Source organism: Haliotis rufescens, unplaced genomic scaffold (genome assembly GCF_023055435.1).
Source record: "Haliotis rufescens isolate VD_foot unplaced genomic scaffold, xgHalRufe1.0.p SCAF_150, whole genome shotgun sequence".
Lineage (NCBI taxonomy): Eukaryota > Metazoa > Mollusca > Gastropoda > Lepetellida > Haliotidae > Haliotis > Haliotis rufescens.
Genome location: NW_025963836.1, coordinates 175,870 through 197,141, shown reverse-complemented (window position 1 = coordinate 197,141; position 21,272 = coordinate 175,870). Strand labels below are relative to the sequence as shown.

The 21,272-nt window shown below is 39.0% G+C and overlaps 1 protein-coding gene across 4 annotated transcripts in view; it reads left to right on the top strand.

The window, feature by feature from the left end:
* The first annotated feature begins 1,200 nt into the window (after nt 1–1,200).
* The window catches only part of LOC124117599 (serine/threonine-protein phosphatase 6 regulatory ankyrin repeat subunit A-like), a 28,577-nt gene continuing 8,505 nt past the window's right edge, over nt 1,201–21,272 (top strand). For 2 of the 4 annotated variants that reach the window (XM_048396535.1, XM_048396534.1), the window contains exons 1-8: nt 1,201–1,373; nt 5,867–5,928; nt 14,911–15,186; nt 16,573–16,726; nt 17,558–17,587; nt 17,884–17,897; nt 19,691–19,729; nt 20,182–20,241. In XM_048396535.1, the coding sequence (XP_048252492.1) occupies nt 5,877–5,928; nt 14,911–15,186; nt 16,573–16,726; nt 17,558–17,587; nt 17,884–17,897; nt 19,691–19,729; nt 20,182–20,241 (625 nt within the window). In that variant the 5' untranslated portion in view covers nt 1,201–1,373; nt 5,867–5,876. The remainder of the gene's footprint in view (nt 1,374–5,866; nt 5,929–14,910; nt 15,187–16,572; nt 16,727–17,557; nt 17,588–17,883; nt 17,898–19,690; nt 19,730–20,181; nt 20,242–21,272) is intronic. The other 2 variants (XM_048396536.1, XM_048396537.1) reach the window with 2 other exon arrangements.

Here is a 21,272-nt window from a genome sequence, read left to right as displayed (position 1 = left end):
CTCAACACTACTCCTGGATCAGAGCGATTCAACACTACTCCTGGATCAGAGCGATTCAATACTACTCCTGAACAGAGCGATTCAACACTACTCCTGGATCAGAGCGATTCATCACTACCCCTGGATCAGGGCGATTCAACACTACACTGGATCAGAGAGATTTAGCAATACCCCTAGATCAGATGGGATCAACAATACTCCTGGATCAGAGCGATTCAACAATACTTCTGGATCAGATAGGATCAACAATACTCCTGGATCAGATAGGATTAACAATACCCCTGGATCAGATGGGATCAACAATACTCCTTGATCAGAGCAATTCAACAATACTTCTGGATCAGGGCGATTCAACACTACTCCTGGATTAGATGGGATTAACACTAGTCCTGGGTCAGAGCGATATATCTGAAAATTAAAACTGACTCCTACCCACGTGCACGGATGAATTGCGTGATCTAAGTGCAATGGTTCGCATGTGTTGAGTGTTATATTGTTGCTCTGTTTTTTTCAAGATTGATGTTTCTCCTGACGATCGATCTTGACATTTATATTTCATGATGCCCTACGCTTTATGTTTAGCTACATCAGCTCCTGTTCTCGTATTGGTAGTTTTGTGTTTGTGTGCATGTGTCAATGTCCCAACCCTTTCTCCCACTGTTCACGGACCTCCTCCGTGGTCTAGTGGTAGAGCGTCCGCCCGGAGAGTGGAAGGCCGGGGTTCGAATCCCGCCGCGTCATACCAAAATACGTTAAACTATGGTACTTGTTGTTACCCTGTCTGGCGCTCGGCATTAAGGGGCTAAAATAAGGACTGGTCGGCTCGGAGTCAGTATACTGTGTCTGAGTGGGGTATTCATGTTAAACTGCGGCATGGTATCTCAGTGAGCTAGCACTATAAATCGGCATCAGTCCGGACTAATACAAGCAGCCACACAAACACACACACGTACATGCACGTCGCTATATGAGTGCAATAATCTTTGACGTGACGTTAAACCCCATTTCACCTCACCTCACCTGTCCACGCAATGAGGTTGTAAAACACATGATTAAATAGGAAGCAGACAACACAACACTATTTCCTTGTTTGTTGCTCAACATCACACTTAGAAACTTAGATTAAGATAAAACGTATTCCAATAGCTGACGTCATGATCTTTTATACAATCCAGACTAACTACCCAGTCTATTATTTCGCTTGCGACATGCGCAGGCCTCGGTTGACCTACATAGCTATGCACCTAATGCATTAACAACACAAAGCAGTGACACACACGTGCAGATATCGGATCATTAACCGAGAGAGACGGAGATCCACATCGGGATTAACAATGTAGTCTTGACTGTAGCAGTAGTTTCTGCGTTGTACGGTAAGTGACCAGTGTAATGTACCAGATTGCCTCATGTTCTGTCTTTGTATTGATGTTCTCGGTGCATGCGCAGGCGCCAGCGGCTTGGTATGTACTCACTGGCAGCCGCCATGCTGTTCACTGATGCTGTCCTCATACCCACAGTGGTGAAGGCGAGTGACGCACTCCGCACATACACATATTCCTTTTCTATTGTTCATAGTTACGCTGACGCTACATATACATGTAGTTACTAGAGTCGCCATGTTGTTCACTGATGTTCTCCTCATACCCCCAGTGGTGAAGGCGAGTGACGCACTCCGCACATACACATATACCTGTTCTATTGTTCATAGACACGCTGACGCTACATAAACAGCTACTAGAGTCGCCATGCTGTTCACTGATGCTGTCCTCATACCCAAGTGATATAGGAGAACATAACACGTGTCAGACTGCTGTGGTTAAAGTGTGGGGCTTTCCCCAACGCTGGGGGTATATTTTTCGCGAGGCATCATACAGCGATACTTTCCTCAAAGGAACTGTACCATCGAAATAGTAGATTAAAGCATTTAATAAGCATATGATAGAAAGTATATTGATAAAAAAATACATTTCTGAATGCCATATCATTAATAAAGCAGTGTTAAAAATCTACTCGTATTTCGGAAATTAACGAGATTTGATCACATCAATATCTATCTCAGATTAAGGCTTTTTTTATCGAGTGGTATGACGCTTTGCAAGGGACGCGACTCTTTCCAATTGATTATTTGCGTGCAGTGCTACTGTCATGGTAACACACAACGAAATTATTTCCCACAGATTTCAAAAAGTAACGTTATATATATTTATTTCAAAATTAAAAAAAAACATTCAACAGCTATTACATGTCCATGAGTGCACAGTTTAGCTAAACACATCACCCACAGTTCCGAACCAAATGTCACCTGCTTGAAATATCTGTGGTCACATCAGCATAAGTCATCATGTTGAAAAAGACAGAACTAAATATGGAAAAAAAACATGGTCAGTTTTAATAACTGGATGGATGTACATTTAAGAAACATAAAATCTTACACAATATCTGCATACAATTTTCTCTCACACTTTGCGAACACGTTCTTTATCAATAGGAGTGGTGCAGTGCAAAGTTTCATTTCAATATTTGGGTTTCTGAAAAAATACAGCAATTTTTAAACTTTATTTGGACAATTTTTACTTATTTCGATAAATGAATTTTCAGAGAAAATATTGCCTTTTTTCATGTTTTGAACTTATTTGTATACTTTCGACCTGAAAGGAAATCCGGCGACAAACTCATGTCAGGTCAAGTGTACTGTATCCGGCTAAGCTTGCCGCTGATGCACCACTGCATCTTTGAATCATGCCATTGCTGTGTTATATCATTGTGCTTTGTAAGAAAAGTCAGCTGACACGTTAAGACATCAATATATCTCCAATATGTAGAATGTTCCCCAGCAGATGTTGGAGTGGAGGTCGGGGATATTAGTGAGCCCTGCTCACTTTCTGCCTTACTTTGTTTTTCCAACCCTATTTCCCTTACATATAAACACTGTAGTATGTAGTTATGTAAGTAGCATCAACCAAACATAGAAGACGGGTATCTGTGAATATGCCAGCTATAGAAGAAAACCTACAGTAATGTAAAATAACCTTTCATAAAAATAGTGTTTTTACTTCGACTCTGGTGTGACATTGAGCATGGTTTGCTTTATTTTATAGTTTTTCATTTGTTTATTTAATATTGTTTAAGAATGACCTGTCAAAAGCGTAAATAGTTCAACATAATTGTATTAAACTTATTGTTGGGGGTGGGGGGGGATTTCCAACAGGCTTTTTTCAAGGCATTATAAGTAGTCTGTACACAAGGATGTTTACTTCACATGATAATGTGTAGGATGGCCAGTTAGTGGCGAACATATTCAAAATAATTATTTTATAATTCCAGGGTTAGGGGCGATGATTTTCCAACACCCCATAAAAGGCAATCTGGAGTTGTCCAATGCCAACGTTCGTCTCCCGTTTAATTGATATTGAAGTACGCAAGCATGTTTCTTTACTGTAATAATGTGTTCAGTGACCCATTCAAAACAATAATGATATTATTCCAATTATAGGGGAAACGGCTATGGTTTACGAACACCGTATATATACAAGGAAATGTGAACAGTCTGTAGTTGTCCCTTTCCCAGATCAATTTTCGCTCCCCGTGTAAAATTATATGAAAAATACGCAAGGTTTTTTTCCCGATAATAATGCATAATAGTGCCATGCCCGTAGACTGATTAAAATAAATGATTTTAGAAAAACGTTAGGCTATTTCCTTTATATCAAAATGAGTGACCTTTTGTATTCTACCAATTGCGATGGTTCGTCACCACTCACCCCTTTCCGTGACTTGCAAGAAGACTCGTCGCCCTGGCCTATCATGGAATCCCTCATGAATACTATTTTGTTTTACACATGTCTTGCATCGAAACCTATACCCAATATACTGTTAAATATGTTCAATCATACTGTGTAATACTGCGTGTCCTGGTGTGTTTTAAATTGCATCTGAAATAATATAATATATTTAGAAAAGTACGTGAATCATCACACAACGAGTTGACAATTCTTTAGCCCGTTTGCTCTTTTAGGGAACCAGGTCGCACAAATAGCCACGAGAGTGGGGCGAGTCGCTATTCGGCTTGTTCCGGAATAACACCAGTAGGTCACGAACGGCGACCACGAGAGTTGTCATCATGTGACCTAACGTCACAATGGAGAGCTCCCTTGCAGACTGCTACTCTGTTGTGTTCTCCAGACATCCATGAAAATGTTAAGTTTCGCTCAGTGACCAGACAGCGATCGTGCATATAAATATGAGCCTGTGGTTAGTCAAAAGAGTCTTAACATCAGGGAGGTAGATCTATTGAGTGAACGCGATCAATCAGATGTCAACACATTGTTTTCACAGTTCCATATATCTGTAAACCATTCCAAATGCAAAAACACATACATTTTTATTTAATTTAATAAATTACTGGCAACCACATCCTTATTTATACCAGTTTAACTTTTTTCAATACAAACATGTCGTAATACGATGTGTGTGGTTGCGAATATTGACCTTTTCTATCTTAATTTCAAAACGGGAAAATAATTTCAGGACTCTCGAGACTTGTGAACCAACGATTTCCTTACAAACGTAGAAAAGTACATCCGGCATGTGTTGTGAAAAAAATCACTGAGGCCAACGGAATAAAACACATACAAACGTTTCACGCTTGCAAATCCATGAACAGAGTATGTCGGTTTCTGCGCATCCAGCCTGCCAAATATATCGCCTCAACATGTAACCTGGTCAAATTGTATGGTGCTTAGTAACTGTTGTACAATGGTAATGAGTCATGGGTTTGATTTTACAAGGAATGCAATGAATGCGTGAATGCTAAATTTGTTTTTGTAGCCATTTTCGTTCCGTCGGTCTGGATCTCTCACAGACAGGTGCCTGGAATAGCAAGGAACACCAAACGGATTCCATTCTTCTGTCCATGCTGACATAGACTTATCAAAACTTCCCCCCTCGCTACAACTGAGTGTTCGCTGCAGGCCTTTAACACATAGAGTTGCCTCCCTTGTAGCAGCTATTACTGTTAACACAGACAATATATACAGCTGATTGCATTATTTAGCTTAAAGGGAATAACTGCAAAAATGAACGCAATCTTAAAATAAATATTCAAATTGGTTGTAAGCAAGCTGATTAAAAATATTAGATTAATATTACACGTGAATCTATGTCATTAACAAGTGTGAACATAATAAACAAATGTTACAGGCATAAATCATGGTTACGGAGCATTCGCTTAATTAATGCTAATAACTGCTCCCCTAAACGTTATCTCCCAAACAAATATCATGTTTTATTATTTTTTTTAAATGCTTATTGTTTCGGAAAATTTAAACAATATTTAATGACTATTCACATCGTCGGGAATTATATCTTTATCCCATATCAACTGACGTAAGTGTTAGAGTATTTCGAAAAAAGATCAAAGAGTACATTGATATAAAATAACTTAGTTCCATCTAATTAATCGCCGACACTGGAGCAGAAGCTGAAAGCACTCCCAAAGAAAGTTATAGAGAAAATTTAACACCTATGTGCCTTTCATGTGAAACCGATACAGGGCATGTATGATCCCGCACATACACTCTCACTCTCATTTACAAAATATGATAACTTCATATGATAGAGTAAAATATAGGTGAAGAATACTGACTTTACTTAATTTAGCTGCAGTCACATCTAGATCGGTGTTAGTATAGTCACATCGGTGTGGTGTCCTGTAGCAGTATGTAGTATTTAACTTGGTGATTTAATACAGCAGGTGCCTGCTTTATTATTTGACATGTTGAATCATACATTTTGGTTCGACTTGGGAGGAATAAATTATGCAAAAGAATCCCAGCTAAATATGATAACTATTTATTTTTATTTGCAGGCACTACAACATGGATGCCTCTCGAGCCGTGCTTGTCCTCTACCAAACTCTGCTGATAGTCAGTGAGTACTGAAATGATACAAGGCTGTTTGAGCATTTAGGGTTGTATAGGATGTTGTGACCCTGTTCATAACCTAGCGCTCTTATATGTTGACACCACTATGCCACGTTCTTCGTCGCCACCTGACCGCCTCCGTGGTCTTGTGGTAGAGCGTCCGCCCGGAGAGCAGAAGGTTCGGGTGTCGATCCCCGGCCGCGTCATACCAAAATACGTTAAAATATGGTACTTGTTGATACCCTGTCTGGCGCTCGGTATAAAGGTGATAAAACAAGGACTGGTTGGCTCGGCATGGTATCTCAGTGAACTAGCACTGTAAATCGGCATTAAATAAGTCCGGACCAGTACACGCACGCACACACGCACACAAGCACGCACGCACGCACGCACTAACACACACACGTACACACACACACGTACATGTTCACGTGCATGCGCGTCACTTTATAAGCACAATAATCTTGGACGCTAGACCCCATTTCACCCCACCTCACCTCTTCGACACCACCATGCAAATATCGAATACACAGTCGCTCATGCCGCCACTTGCTGCTTGTTTCTGTGCCTTTGGCAAAAATTAGTTTTAATGTCATTAACAATTCGCAAAGGGTTCTGTTTGTGAGGCTATTGCGTGTGTGTGTGTGTGTGTGTGTGTGTGTGTGTGTGTGTGTGTGTGTGTGTGTGTGTGTGTGTGTGTGTGTGTGTGTTTGTGTGTGTATCTGTGTATGTTTGTATATGCGAGTGTGTTTATGTTTGTGCGTGCATATGGGTGCATATTTGTATATGTCTCTATTTATGTATGTCTGTATATATGCATGTATGCATGTTTGTGTATGTTTGTGTATATATGTGTTTATGTCTATGTATGTGCGAGTGTGTATGTTTGTATGTGTGTATATATGCGCGCGCGCGCGTGCGTGCGTGCGTGCGTGCGTGTGTGTGTGTTCATGTACGTGCGTTTATATGTGTGTCGATCATTGCACTAGTCAGAACTAATGCTGGTGTCATAGATGTCATATAACAATTTAACATGGACACACCAATCAGACACTGCCTCTGAGTCGACAAGACCTTGTTTCAATTTATCATCTTAATGCTAAGCGCCAGACAGAGTAACAACATGTACCACAGACTAACACCATCTGTCCATATAAATACAACACACCAGACCTTGTTTTATCATCTTAATGCTAAGCGCCAGGCAGAGTCACAACATGTACCACAGACTAACACCATCTGTCCATATAAATACAACACACCAGACCTTGTTTTATCATCTTAATGCTAAGCGCCAGGCAGAGTCACAACATGTACCACAGACTAACACCATCTGTCCATATAAATACAACACACCAGACCTTGTTTTATCATCTTAATGCTAAGCGCCAGGCAGAGTCACAACATGTACCACAGACTAACACCTCTGTCTATATAATACAACACACCAGACCTTGTTTTATCATCTTAATGCTAAGCGCCCATCAGAGTGACAACATGAACCACAGACTAACACCATCTGTCCATATAAATACAACACACCAGACCTTGTTTTATCATCTTAATGCTAAGTGCCAGACAGAGTGACAACATGTACCACAGACTAACACCTCTGTCCATATAAATACAACACACCATACCTTGTTTTATCATCTTAATGCTAAGTGCCAGACAGAGTGACAACATGTACCACAGACTAACACCTCTGTCCATATAAATACAACACACCAGACCTTGTTTTATCATCTTAATGCTAAGCGCCCATCAGAGTAACAACATGAACCACAGACTTACACCTTTGTCCATATAAATACAACACACCAGACCTTGTTTTATCATCTTAATGCTAAGCACAAGGCAGAGTAACAACATGAACCACAGACTAACACCATCTGTCCATATAAATACAACACACCAGACCTTGTTTTATCATCTTAATGCTAAGCATCAGGCAGAGTAACAACATGAACCACAGACTAACACCTCTGTCCATATAAATACAACACACCAGACCTTGTTTTATCATCTTAATGCTAAGCGCCCATCAGAGTAACAACATGAACCACAGACTTACACCTTTGTCCATATAAATACAACACACCAGACCTTGTTTTATCATCTTAATGCTAAGCACAAGGCAGAGTAACAACATGAACCACAGACTAACACCATCTGTCCATATAAATACAACACACGAGACCTTGTTTTATCATCTTAATGCTAAGCATCAGGCAGAGTAACAACATGTACCACAGACTAACACCATCTGTCCATATAAATACAACACACCAGACCTTGTTTTATCATCTTAATGCTAAGCGCCAGGCAGAGTCACAACATGTACCACAGACTAACACCTCTGTCTATATAATACAACACACCAGACCTTGTTTTATCATCTTAATGCTAAGCGCCCATCAGAGTGACAACATGAACCACAGACTAACACCTTCTGTCCATATAAATACAACACACCAGACCTTGTTTTATCATCTTAATGCTAAGTGCCAGACAGAGTGACAACATGTACCACAGACTAACACCTCTGTCCATATAAATACAACACACCAGACCTTCTTTTATCATCTTAATGCTAAGTGCCAGGCTGAGTTACAACATGTACCACAGACTAACACCTCTGTCCATATAAATACAATACACCAGACCTTGTTTTATCATCTTAATGCTAAGTGCCAGGCAGAGTAACAACATGTACCACAGACTATCACCTCTGTCCATATAAATACAACACACCAGACCTTGTTTTATCATCTTAATGCTAAGCGCCAGGCAGAGTCACAACATGAACCACAGACTAACACCATCTGTCCATATAAATACAACACACCAGACCTTGTTTTATCATCTTAATACTAAGCGCCACGCAGAGTAACAACATGTACCACATACTAACACCTCTGTGTATATAAATACAACACACCATACCTTGTTTTATCATCTTAATGCTAAGTGCCCATCAGAGTGACAACATGAACCACAGACTAACACCATCTGTCAACATAAATACAACACACCATACCTTGTTTTATCATCTTAATGCTAAGTGCCAGCCAGAGTAACAACATGTACCACAGACTAACACCTCTGTCCATATAAATACAACACACCAGACCTTGTTTTATCATCTTAATGCTAAGCACAAGGCAGAGTAACAACATGTACCACAGACTAACAACTCTGTCCATATAAATACAACACACCAGACCTTGTTTTATCATCTTAATGCTAAGCGCCCATCAGAGTGACAACATGAACCACAGACTAACACCATCTGTCCATATAAATACAACACACCATACCTTGTTTTATCATCTTAATGCTAAGTGCCAGCCAGAGTAACAACATGTACCACAGACTAACACCTCTGTCCATATAAATACAACACACCAGACCTTGTTTTATCATCTTAATGCTAAGTGCCCATCAGAGTAACAACATGAACCACAGACTTACACCTTTGTCCATATAAATACAACACACCAGACCTTGTTTTATCATCTTAATGCTAAGCGCCAGACAGAGTGACAACATGTACCACAGACTAACACCTCTGTCCATATAAATACAACACATCAGACCTTGTTTTATCATCTTAATGCTAAGCATCAGGCAGAGTAACAACATGAACCACAGACTAACACCCCTGTCCATATAAATACAACACACCAGACCTTGTTTTATCATCTTAATGCTAAGCATCAGGCAGAGTAACAACATGAACCACAGACTAACACCTCTGTCCATATAAATACAACACACCAGACCTTGTTTTATCATCTTAATGCTAAGCGCCCATCAGAGTAACAACATGAACCACAGACTTACACCTTTGTCCATATAAATACAACACACCAGACCTTGTTTTATCATCTTAATGCTAAGCACAAGGCAGAGTAACAACATGAACCACAGACTAACACCATCTGTCCATATAAATACAACACACCAGACCTTGTTTTATCATCTTAATGCTAAGCATCAGGCAGAGTAACAACATGTACCACAGACTAACACCATCTGTCCATATAAATACAACACACCAGACCTTGTTTTATCATCTTAATGCTAAGCGCCAGGCAGAGTCACAACATGTACCACAGACTAACACCTCTGTCTATATAATACAACACACCAGACCTTGTTTTATCATCTTAATGCTAAGCGCCCATCAGAGTGACAACATGAACCACAGACTAACACCTTCTGTCCATATAAATACAACACACCAGACCTTGTTTTATCATCTTAATGCTAAGTGCCAGACAGAGTGACAACATGTACCACAGACTAACACCTCTGTCCATATAAATACAACACACCAGACCTTCTTTTATCATCTTAATGCTAAGTGCCAGGCTGAGTTACAACATGTACCACAGACTAACACCTCTGTCCATATAAATACAATACACCAGACCTTGTTTTATCATCTTAATGCTAAGTGCCAGGCAGAGTAACAACATGTACCACAGACTATCACCTCTGTCCATATAAATACAACACACCAGACCTTGTTTTATCATCTTAATGCTAAGCGCCAGGCAGAGTCACAACATGAACCACAGACTAACACCATCTGTCCATATAAATACAACACACCAGACCTTGTTTTATCATCTTAATACTAAGCGCCACGCAGAGTAACAACATGTACCACAGACTAACACCTCTGTGTATATAAATACAACACACCATACCTTGTTTTATCATCTTAATGCTAAGTGCCCATCAGAGTGACAACATGAACCACAGACTAACACCATCTGTCAACATAAATACAACACACCATACCTTGTTTTATCATCTTAATGCTAAGTGCCAGCCAGAGTAACAACATGTACCACAGACTAACACCTCTGTCCATATAAATACAACACACCAGACCTTGTTTTATCATCTTAATGCTAAGCACAAGGCAGAGTAACAACATGTACCACAGACTAACAACTCTGTCCATATAAATACAACACACCAGACCTTGTTTTATCATCTTAATGCTAAGCGCCCATCAGAGTGACAACATGAACCACAGACTAACACCATCTGTCCATATAAATACAACACACCATACCTTGTTTTATCATCTTAATGCTAAGTGCCAGCCAGAGTAACAACATGTACCACAGACTAACACCTCTGTCCATATAAATACAACACACCAGACCTTGTTTTATCATCTTAATGCTAAGTGCCCATCAGAGTAACAACATGAACCACAGACTTACACCTTTGTCCATATAAATACAACACACCAGACCTTGTTTTATCATCTTAATGCTAAGCGCCAGACAGAGTGACAACATGTACCACAGACTAACACCTCTGTCCATATAAATACAACACATCAGACCTTGTTTTATCATCTTAATGCTAAGCATCAGGCAGAGTAACAACATGAACCACAGACTAACACCCCTGTCCATATAAATACAACACACCAGACCTTGTTTTATCATCTTAATGCTAAGCATCAGGCAGAGTAACAACATGTACCACAGACTAACACCATCTGTCCATATAAATACAACACACCAGACCTTGTTTTATCATCTTAATGCTAAGCGCCAGGCAGAGTCACAACATGTACCACAGACTAACACCTCTGTCTATATAATACAACACACCAGACCTTGTTTTATCATCTTAATGCTAAGCGCCCATCAGAGTGACAACATGAACCACAGACTAACACCTTCTGTCCATATAAATACAACACACCAGACCTTGTTTTATCATCTTAATGCTAAGTGCCAGACAGAGTGACAACATGTACCACAGACTAACACCTCTGTCCATATAAATACAACACACCAGACCTTCTTTTATCATCTTAATGCTAAGTGCCAGGCTGAGTTACAACATGTACCACAGACTAACACCTCTGTCCATATAAATACAATACACCAGACCTTGTTTTATCATCTTAATGCTAAGTGCCAGGCAGAGTAACAACATGTACCACAGACTAACACCTCTGTCCATATAAATACAACACACCAGACCTTGTTTTATCATCTTAATACTAAGCGCCACGCAGAGTAACAACATGTACCACAGACTAACACCTCTGTGTATATAAATACAACACACCATACCTTGTTTTATCATCTTAATGCTAAGTGCCCATCAGAGTGACAACATGAACCACAGACTAACACCATCTGTCAACATAAATACAACACACCATACCTTGTTTTATCATCTTAATGCTAAGTGCCAGCCAGAGTAACAACATGTACCACAGACTAACACCTCTGTCCATATAAATACAACACACCAGACCTTGTTTTATCATCTTAATGCTAAGCACAAGGCAGAGTAACAACATGTACCACAGACTAACAACTCTGTCCATATAAATACAACACACCAGACCTTGTTTTATCATCTTAATGCTAAGCGCCCATCAGAGTGACAACATGAACCACAGACTAACACCATCTGTCCATATAAATACAACACACCATACCTTGTTTTATCATCTTAATGCTAAGTGCCAGCCAGAGTAACAACATGTACCACAGACTAACACCTCTGTCCATATAAATACAACACACCAGACCTTGTTTTATCATCTTAATGCTAAGTGCCCATCAGAGTAACAACATGAACCACAGACTTACACCTTTGTCCATATAAATACAACACACCAGACCTTGTTTTATCATCTTAATGCTAAGTGCCCATCAGAGTGACAACATGAACCACAGACTAACACCATCTGTCAACATAAATACAACACACCATACCTTGTTTTATCATCTTAATGCTAAGTGCCAGCCAGAGTAACAACATGTACCACAGACTAACACCTCTGTCCATATAAATACAACACACCAGACCTTGTTTTATCATCTTAATGCTAAGCACAAGGCAGAGTAACAACATGTACCACAGACTAACAACTCTGTCCATATAAATACAACACACCAGACCTTGTTTTATCATCTTAATGCTAAGCGCCCATCAGAGTGACAACATGAACCACAGACTAACACCATCTGTCCATATAAATACAACACACCATACCTTGTTTTATCATCTTAATGCTAAGTGCCAGCCAGAGTAACAACATGTACCACAGACTAACACCTCTGTCCATATAAATACAACACACCAGACCTTGTTTTATCATCTTAATGCTAAGTGCCCATCAGAGTAACAACATGAACCACAGACTTACACCTTTGTCCATATAAATACAACACACCAGACCTTGTTGTATCATCTTAATGCTAAGTGCCAGGCAGAGTTACAACATGTACCACATACTTACACCTCTGTCCATATAAATACAACACACCAGACCTTGTTGTATCATCTTAATGCTAAGTGCCAGGCAGAGTTACAACATGAACCACATACTGACACCTCTGTCCATATAAATACAACACACCAGACCTTGTTTTATCATCTTAATGCTAAGCACCAGGCAGAGTAACAACATGTACCACAGACTAACACCTCTGTCCATATAAATACAACACACCAGACCTTGTTTTATCATCTTAATGCTAAGCACCAGACAGAGTAACAACATGTACCACAGACTAACACCTCTGTCCATATAAATACAACACACCAGACCTTGTTTTATCATCTTAATGCTAAGCACCAGACAGAGTAACAACATGAACCACAGACTAACACCATCTGTCTATATAAATACAACACACCAGACCTTGTTTTATCATCTTAATGCTAAGTGCCAGGCAGAGTAACAACATGTACCACAGACTGACACCTCTGTCCATATAAATACAACACACCAGACCTTGTTTTATCATCTTAATGCTAAGTGCCAGACAGAGTAACAACATGAACCACAGACTAACACCATCTGTCTATATAAATACAACACACCAGACCTTGTTTTATCATCTTAATGCTAAGTGCCAGACAGAGTAACAACATGAACCACAGACTAACACCTCTGTCCATATAAATACAACACACCATACCTTGTTTTATCATCTTAATGCTAAGTGCCAGACAGAGTAACAACATGTACCACAGACTAACACCTCTGTCCATATAAATATAACACACCAGACCTTGTTTTATCATCTTAATGCTAAGTGCCAGGCAGGGTAACAACATGAACCCCAGACTAACACCTCTGTCCATATAAATACAACACACCAGACCTTGTTTTATCATCTTAATGCTAAGCGCCAGACAGAGTAACAACATGTACCACAGACTGACACCTCTGTCCATATAGAAAGGGAGCAGTCATTGCTTTCAATTGTGCACTTTTTTCTCCAATAGCAAATCATAACGTTTACTTTACAATAAACACATAACTAAATGAAGAAAAAAGTAATGTTATGCTTTTAATACGTTTTGACCTGACCATAACCCTGCTTTGACAATTTATATTTTTTTGATTGAAGGAACAGTACAAGAAGCATCACAAACATTTACGTTTTAAGTAAAATACAAATTCATGGTAAATAATGATTCATGTTTATGTAGTTGTTGTGCTCCTTCTAAATAATTGGGGGAGGGTGGGGGTGGGCAGTCGTCTAAGGCGCCGCGAGTTGCGTCCCTTGAGCACGCCAGAAACCTATGATTCACCCCAAGTATGTTTCAAGGCTTGTGAGCACCATACCCGTGCTCATCGGTTTCACCGAAGTGGTAAACGTCTGAGACCTACATTACTTCGGTCTTTCTTCCCACATTAAGCTGACAAGCCGCTATATAATTGGAATACTGTTACAAACGACGTTAAACCAAACTCACTAACTCTAAACAATGGAAACACCTCCTAAGACATGTTCATGCCTGATTATATATTCCAAGCTTTCCGTTGATAACAAATATATCCTGATATACCTCCGGGAGACCTTTTTCCAAATGTTGACTCCAGACACCACTGCTCTATTGCATACACTTCATAACTATAACGTGATTGTCAATGTGGTCTGACCCTCATATTTCTATTTCAACTTTTCACTACTTACAGCACACGGTCAAGAGAGCTGCATTTGGGGAAAATATGGAGAAAACTGCAGCAAAGACTGCCCTTCCAACTGTATCGCCAATCCAGGGAGAAACATCAGGCACTGCCACAAAGAGACAGGGAGGTGCTCGGAGGGGTGTGTGCCGGGGTGGTTTGAGGATCTCTGTGATCACGCCTGTAGCAAGAACTGCCTGAGAAACATCTGTAATCGGCAAAATGGAATCTGCACGTTTGGTTGTAGTGGAGACTATACAGGCGACTATTGTAACATTGGACAAGGTTTGATTTTCAATTGATTCAGTTCTGTTAAGATTGATGTTGATCTAGATTTACTTTATTTGCGTCGTAATATTGTTCTGATCCAATAAGCAAAATACTTCATTCAGTATGTTTAAGTAGTGTATTTAATAAATTGTATTTACCCTGCACAGTGCCCTGCAATTCTGAGCCAAATCAAATTATACTGGACATAAATATAATAGGATGCCAAGTGTTTGTTGCTGCACATGGCATATTTCAACTATACATTCTGGAGTTGTTTATTGCCTTTCGTTTTTGCCTCAGTATGATTTCTGATATATGCATGATATGCGACCCACCAGGAGAAGGGACCTTATCGGACCTTTGGTACAACTGTGCTTTGACGTCATAAAGACGTTTGACGTCAACGTTCTTGAGTGAGGTCGGACTGTACCAAAATATCTCACTCTCGATAGTTCGTAATGTAATAGAAAACATTATTTCAAAACATTTCAGCATACAGGTCTACTTTCAGTTCATCAGACACTAAGTCTTAAAACTGCAATTATTACATAAACAGTTATAAATCGGAAACTGAGTTCAATTGTTTGATGTCATGTTTCTCTGTCATAAATATTAATTGAAGATAATGATTTTTTTTATGTGTGTGTGCTGAAGATACTGTAGTTTTAAACTGTAATGGAAAGTGAAAATGTGATCTTTCATTCATAGGATCCCTAATCTCCTGGTGGGCCACATATATTGCTCATGGTTTTACATATTGTCAGATATTGGAAAAAAAAAATGTCATGTCTGTTCTCGTCCCTGTGAGACAGCAATACTACTCTTATGACGTAAGATATCCACTCACGCACACCACACACACACCCATATATATATATATATATATATATATATATATATATATGTGTGTGTGTGTGTGTGTGCGTGCGTGCGTGCGTGCGTGCGTGCGTGCGTGCGTGCGTGTATATGTATGTATATATATGAGCGTTTAGGTATAGAGCATGTTGCATATGTATTTGCCCTTAAAATGGTCATTGTTGCCTTTAAAAGTTTGTTTGTTGTTTGTTGTTTAACTCCGATAAGTAAATAATCTAGTCTGGACCAGACAATATAGTGATTGACATCATCAGCATCAATCCACCCAATTGGGATACGATGACATGCAGCAACCAAGTCAGCGAGCCTGACCAGCCAATCCCGTAAGTCGCCTCTCATGACAAGCATAGTCGCCTTATACGACAAGCATGGGTTGCTGAAGACCTGCACACTACTTGGATCTTCACGTGTCTGTGCAAAGCAACGTTGTGATTTTGAAAAAAAGCACTTATATAAAAATCTAAACTATTGTTCGTTACATTGTAGATGTGTATTATTATTCTTGTTTTTAAAAACATATTTTAGTAGACGCATCTCCGAAAGGTCCTATTGACTCAACCACGAACGGTCCTGTCGACACCACCACAACACAACCCACGAATCTTGCTGCGATTCTTGTCCCTGTGTTCATCGTCATCATCGTTGTCGCTATCATCCTTGCTGTGGTGTTGCTCAAACTGTAAGTGTATGTTTTACTCAACACGGGTATGATTCAGAGTGTCACTGTTGAATGAAATGAAACAAAACTCATCCTTGCTGACATTTTCCGCAGTCTGCAGTATTAATAGGGTGTAAGGCGTCGTGCATGTTGCATTAAGTGGGAAATATTTTAAATATACATATGTGACCCGCCAGGTAAGGAAGGATATAATTGTGCTTTGACGTCAACTTACTTCCGTACACCAAGTCTCAGGACTGTACAGACATATATTAAGTTTGTCTTGTTCGTTAGAGATGTAATAAAAACATTATTTCAAAATACTTCAGAATTCGAATATTCAGTCGTTGTATCTAAATGATAACAACAGTAAGTTTTTCAAGACTAAAAATGGGATTTTGCCAAAAATCAGTCCAAATGTTTGATGTCATGCATCTCTACAATAGATGTTTGATGCCATGTATCTCTGCAATACATATGTTTGATGACATGTATCTCTGCAATACATATATTTGATTCCATGTATCTCTGCAATACAAATGTTTGATGCTATGTATCTCTGCAATGCATTTGTTTGATTACATGTGTCTCTGCAATACAAATGTTTGATGCCATGTGTCTCTGCAATGCATGTCAACTGTTGCTTGACTTGTAAATTGTATTTAGATGATCCTAAAAACCTGTAGTTTTGAACGAATACGATGTCAAATTGTGATCTTTCACTCATAACGGACTTATTTCATGGTGGGTCACACCATGTCAGTATTAAAAGTGCAATATGTAGTGTGGACTTCCATAAATAATATAAAATATTTCTTGCAATTCTTGTTTTTTTCTTCTGATGTTTTGCAGAAAACGGAGAAGGGGGCGTTCAGATAACAGGTACATATATAGTCTTGATTATCCGCTGAAACAATCCACTGGCCATAAAAGACAAAACAGCAGTGAACAGTATATGATTCATGAATAAATACATCTTGTAAACGTTTAGATATGTGACTGTGCAGCGTCCTCAACACAATGAATTCTCCCTGGAAGAAATGAAAGGTACAGAATTAATAAATCACCATATTGTAGCTGAGTGTTGTTATGATCCATGCTGTAAGTATATCTGTCTCTAATGATGTGCACCTGAGTATAACATACTTTGTAAGACAAATGTATTATTTTCTTTGCAGTCCTGCTGAACGTCGTAAGTATAGCGCATTCAAAAGTAATAAAGATAGAGGTGGCCGGGTATCCACATGTCCAGGTATAATATATAAGTCCATTGCTACTGATTGTAGTGTCCCCTGAACACTATTCCTGAATCATTTACTTCCCTGAGGTACTGAAGATCATTAACATCAACACCAGACCACAATCAGTCTTGAATCATCTTCCACGGAAGGGAAAAGACAATACAGAGATGAATATAAAAAGTATAAAGATCGAAAACATTTTTTTTATGTAAACGTATATAGCGACCATTGGACATAATATTGAACTTTAGAGACTAATCAGTCCGGGTTATCTGTTGAAGCATATTACTCCGCAAATGAAATAAGGAAAATTATATGAATGGATATTTGAAAATAAGTGATGTGTATGTCTTGAATCCTAATTGATTGAAACGTGAAGGTTAAACGAGAAAACAGTGCATACCTAACATTTATTCTTGTGAAATCAGTAAATAACCACACAAGATCAATGAACTATCAACAAATAATAGTGAACCACACAGGGTTAGGTTTACAATCGTGAAAAGGGCAATACAATGGGTATGTAAACAGTAAACAGTGTTGGAAGCAGGCAGAATAAAGTCAGTGTTTCTGATATACATCGCAAGTGAAGTAGAAGGAGACATTGAATCGCCCTCAAATTGTCCTTATAGAGGTACACCTGACCTTCCAGAAACGATTCGCTCCGGGTAATCACTTCCGGGTGTAACGACATATGTATACAAGCTCCCTACTCACTCTTTGTACCGGGAGGTAATGGGGGTGTCATTCGCTGGGACGGAGTTTTGACTAAGTATATATACCAAGGGAGGTTACTCTAAAATGTGAGCGCTTCATCCAACTGCTAACGCATTACCACTGTAACATACCAGGTGGCGCCAGGTTTGCGTTCAAAGAATAATGTCTTAATATACCGTCAGCACCCGCCACTACCACAATTCACAAGAAAGAGAGGATGTGTCTGTTGCCTAACAGCACTTCTAATACACCCTGCACACCCCACCCCCAACAATGCAATATGTCACCATATGAAAATCATGTGCATATCTGAGTATTGACCTAAAGGGTATTACAAACCCTTTTTGACTAAAATGTCACTAATTTATGTTGAATGAAGCAATATAGGCAATTATTAGTACTCGCCTCAAGCTAGTTGCTCTCATCGCTGCATTGAGAAGTAAGTGGAATCTGCCAAATTCACACAATACAACGCTACTCGGTGTATATCGTTTAACATTCGATAACCACTTATACATACATATACACACATATAAATCAACTTTCTCAAGTTCTTTCATTTTATGGAATGCCCTTATTATAGCATAAGTGATATCCTAGCGTCAAATAATCTGAAAAGAGTATTTTGAGAATAAGGCTTTTAACAATAAAATTGATGTTTTTTAGTAAGTTGATTAATACCACTCTAGCTTGAACAGCGATATTGCAAAAAGCTTCTGTCCATGACAGCCTGCTGCTAAAAAACAAACCTAAAAATGTATATCCTTGTGTGACTTCCACAAGTTGTCCATTCACAAACCATTTTTCCCTATTATTCAGCCGCCCACCTTTCTGACAAAAATTACAAGTCGTCTTCTATAGTGTCTGAAATTAAAGTCGAATCATGTGCAAAGAGCAAAAATAAAACTTGTATGATATCAGGATGTAACTGTACCCCAGAATACTGCTCCTGTTCAATTAAAAAATAATCATAATATTTTCAAATGTTTCATTTGATAGTAAAATAATATAAAACGTAAAATTCCAGTGTCCTTGATCGAGAAGCAGCCTGAAGCAGGTCAGTGCAGTGAGTACACTCTTTTAGTTATTGATGCGGTTAATTTGCGGCTAATTAAGGAATATAGAGTACTTTAAAGTGACATTGTTGCTTTCTTGAATACTTTGTTTGGGGCGGTCGGCTAGCCTGGTGGTTAGAGTGTTCGCTCATCACGCCGAAGACCCGGGTTCGATTACCGACATGGGTACAATATGTGAAGCCCATTTCTGGTGTTCCCCGCCGTGATAGTGCTGGAATATTGCCAAGGCTCCTTAAAACAATACTCTCTCACTCAATTGTATACGTTGTAATACAATAGACGCAATTGTTTCAGTCTATTCCAATTTTTAGCTTTATGGAACATAAACAAGGCAATCTCCAAAACACATGTTATATTCTTGACTTCTGAACAAATGAGTAATGCTGCAACCCACAAGCCTCAGATATGCACAGTGAATCCATTGAGTTTATTGTTCTGACAGCATCTTCAAGGGATGAGGATACTCTCTGCAGCCATTCAGACGGAGAGAAGCTACCAAGAGGTATGAACTGAGTTCCTCCGTATACAGCTTGTTTGTAGCAGTATGTGTATATGATACAGTCAATGTAGCAGTATGTGTATATGATACAGTCAATTTAGCAGCATGTGTATATGATACAGTCAATGTAGCAGTATGTGTATATGATACAGTCAATGTAGCAGTATGTGTATATGATACAGTCAATGTAGCAGTATGTGTATATGATACAGTCAATGTAGCAGTATGTGTATGTGCTACAGTCAATGTAGCACTATGTGTATATGATACAGGCAATGTAGCAGTATGTGTATATGATACAGTCAATGTAGCAGTATGTGTATATGATACAGTCAATGTAGCAGTATGTGTATATGATACAGTCAATGTATCAGTATGTGTATATGATACAGTCAATGAATCAGTATGTGTATATGATACAGTCAATGTAGCAGTATATGTATATGATACAGTCAATGTAGCAGTGTGTGTATATGAGGCAGTCAATGTAGCAGTATGTGTATATGATACAGTCAATGTAGCAATATGTGTATATGATACAGTCAATGTAGCAGTATGTGTATATGATACAGTCAATGTAGCAGTATGTGTATATGATACAGGCAATGTAGCAGTATGTGTATATGATATAGTCAATGTAGCAGTATGTGTATATGTTACAGTCAATGTAGCAGTATGTGTATATGATACAGTCAATGTAGCAGTATGTGTATATGATACAGTCAATGTATCAGTATGTGTATATGATACAGTCAATGAAGCAGTATGTGTATATGATACAGTCAATGTATCAGTATGTGTATATGATACAGTCAATGTAGCAGTATGTGTATATGATGCAGTCAATGTAGCAGTATGTGCATGTGCTACAGTCAATGTAGCAGTATGTGTATATGATACAGTCAATGTAGCAATATGTGTATATGATACAGTCAATGTAGCAGTATGCGTATATGATTCAGTCAATGTAGCAGTATGTGTATATGGTACAGTCAATGTAGCAGTATGTGTATGTGCTACAGTCAATGTAGCAG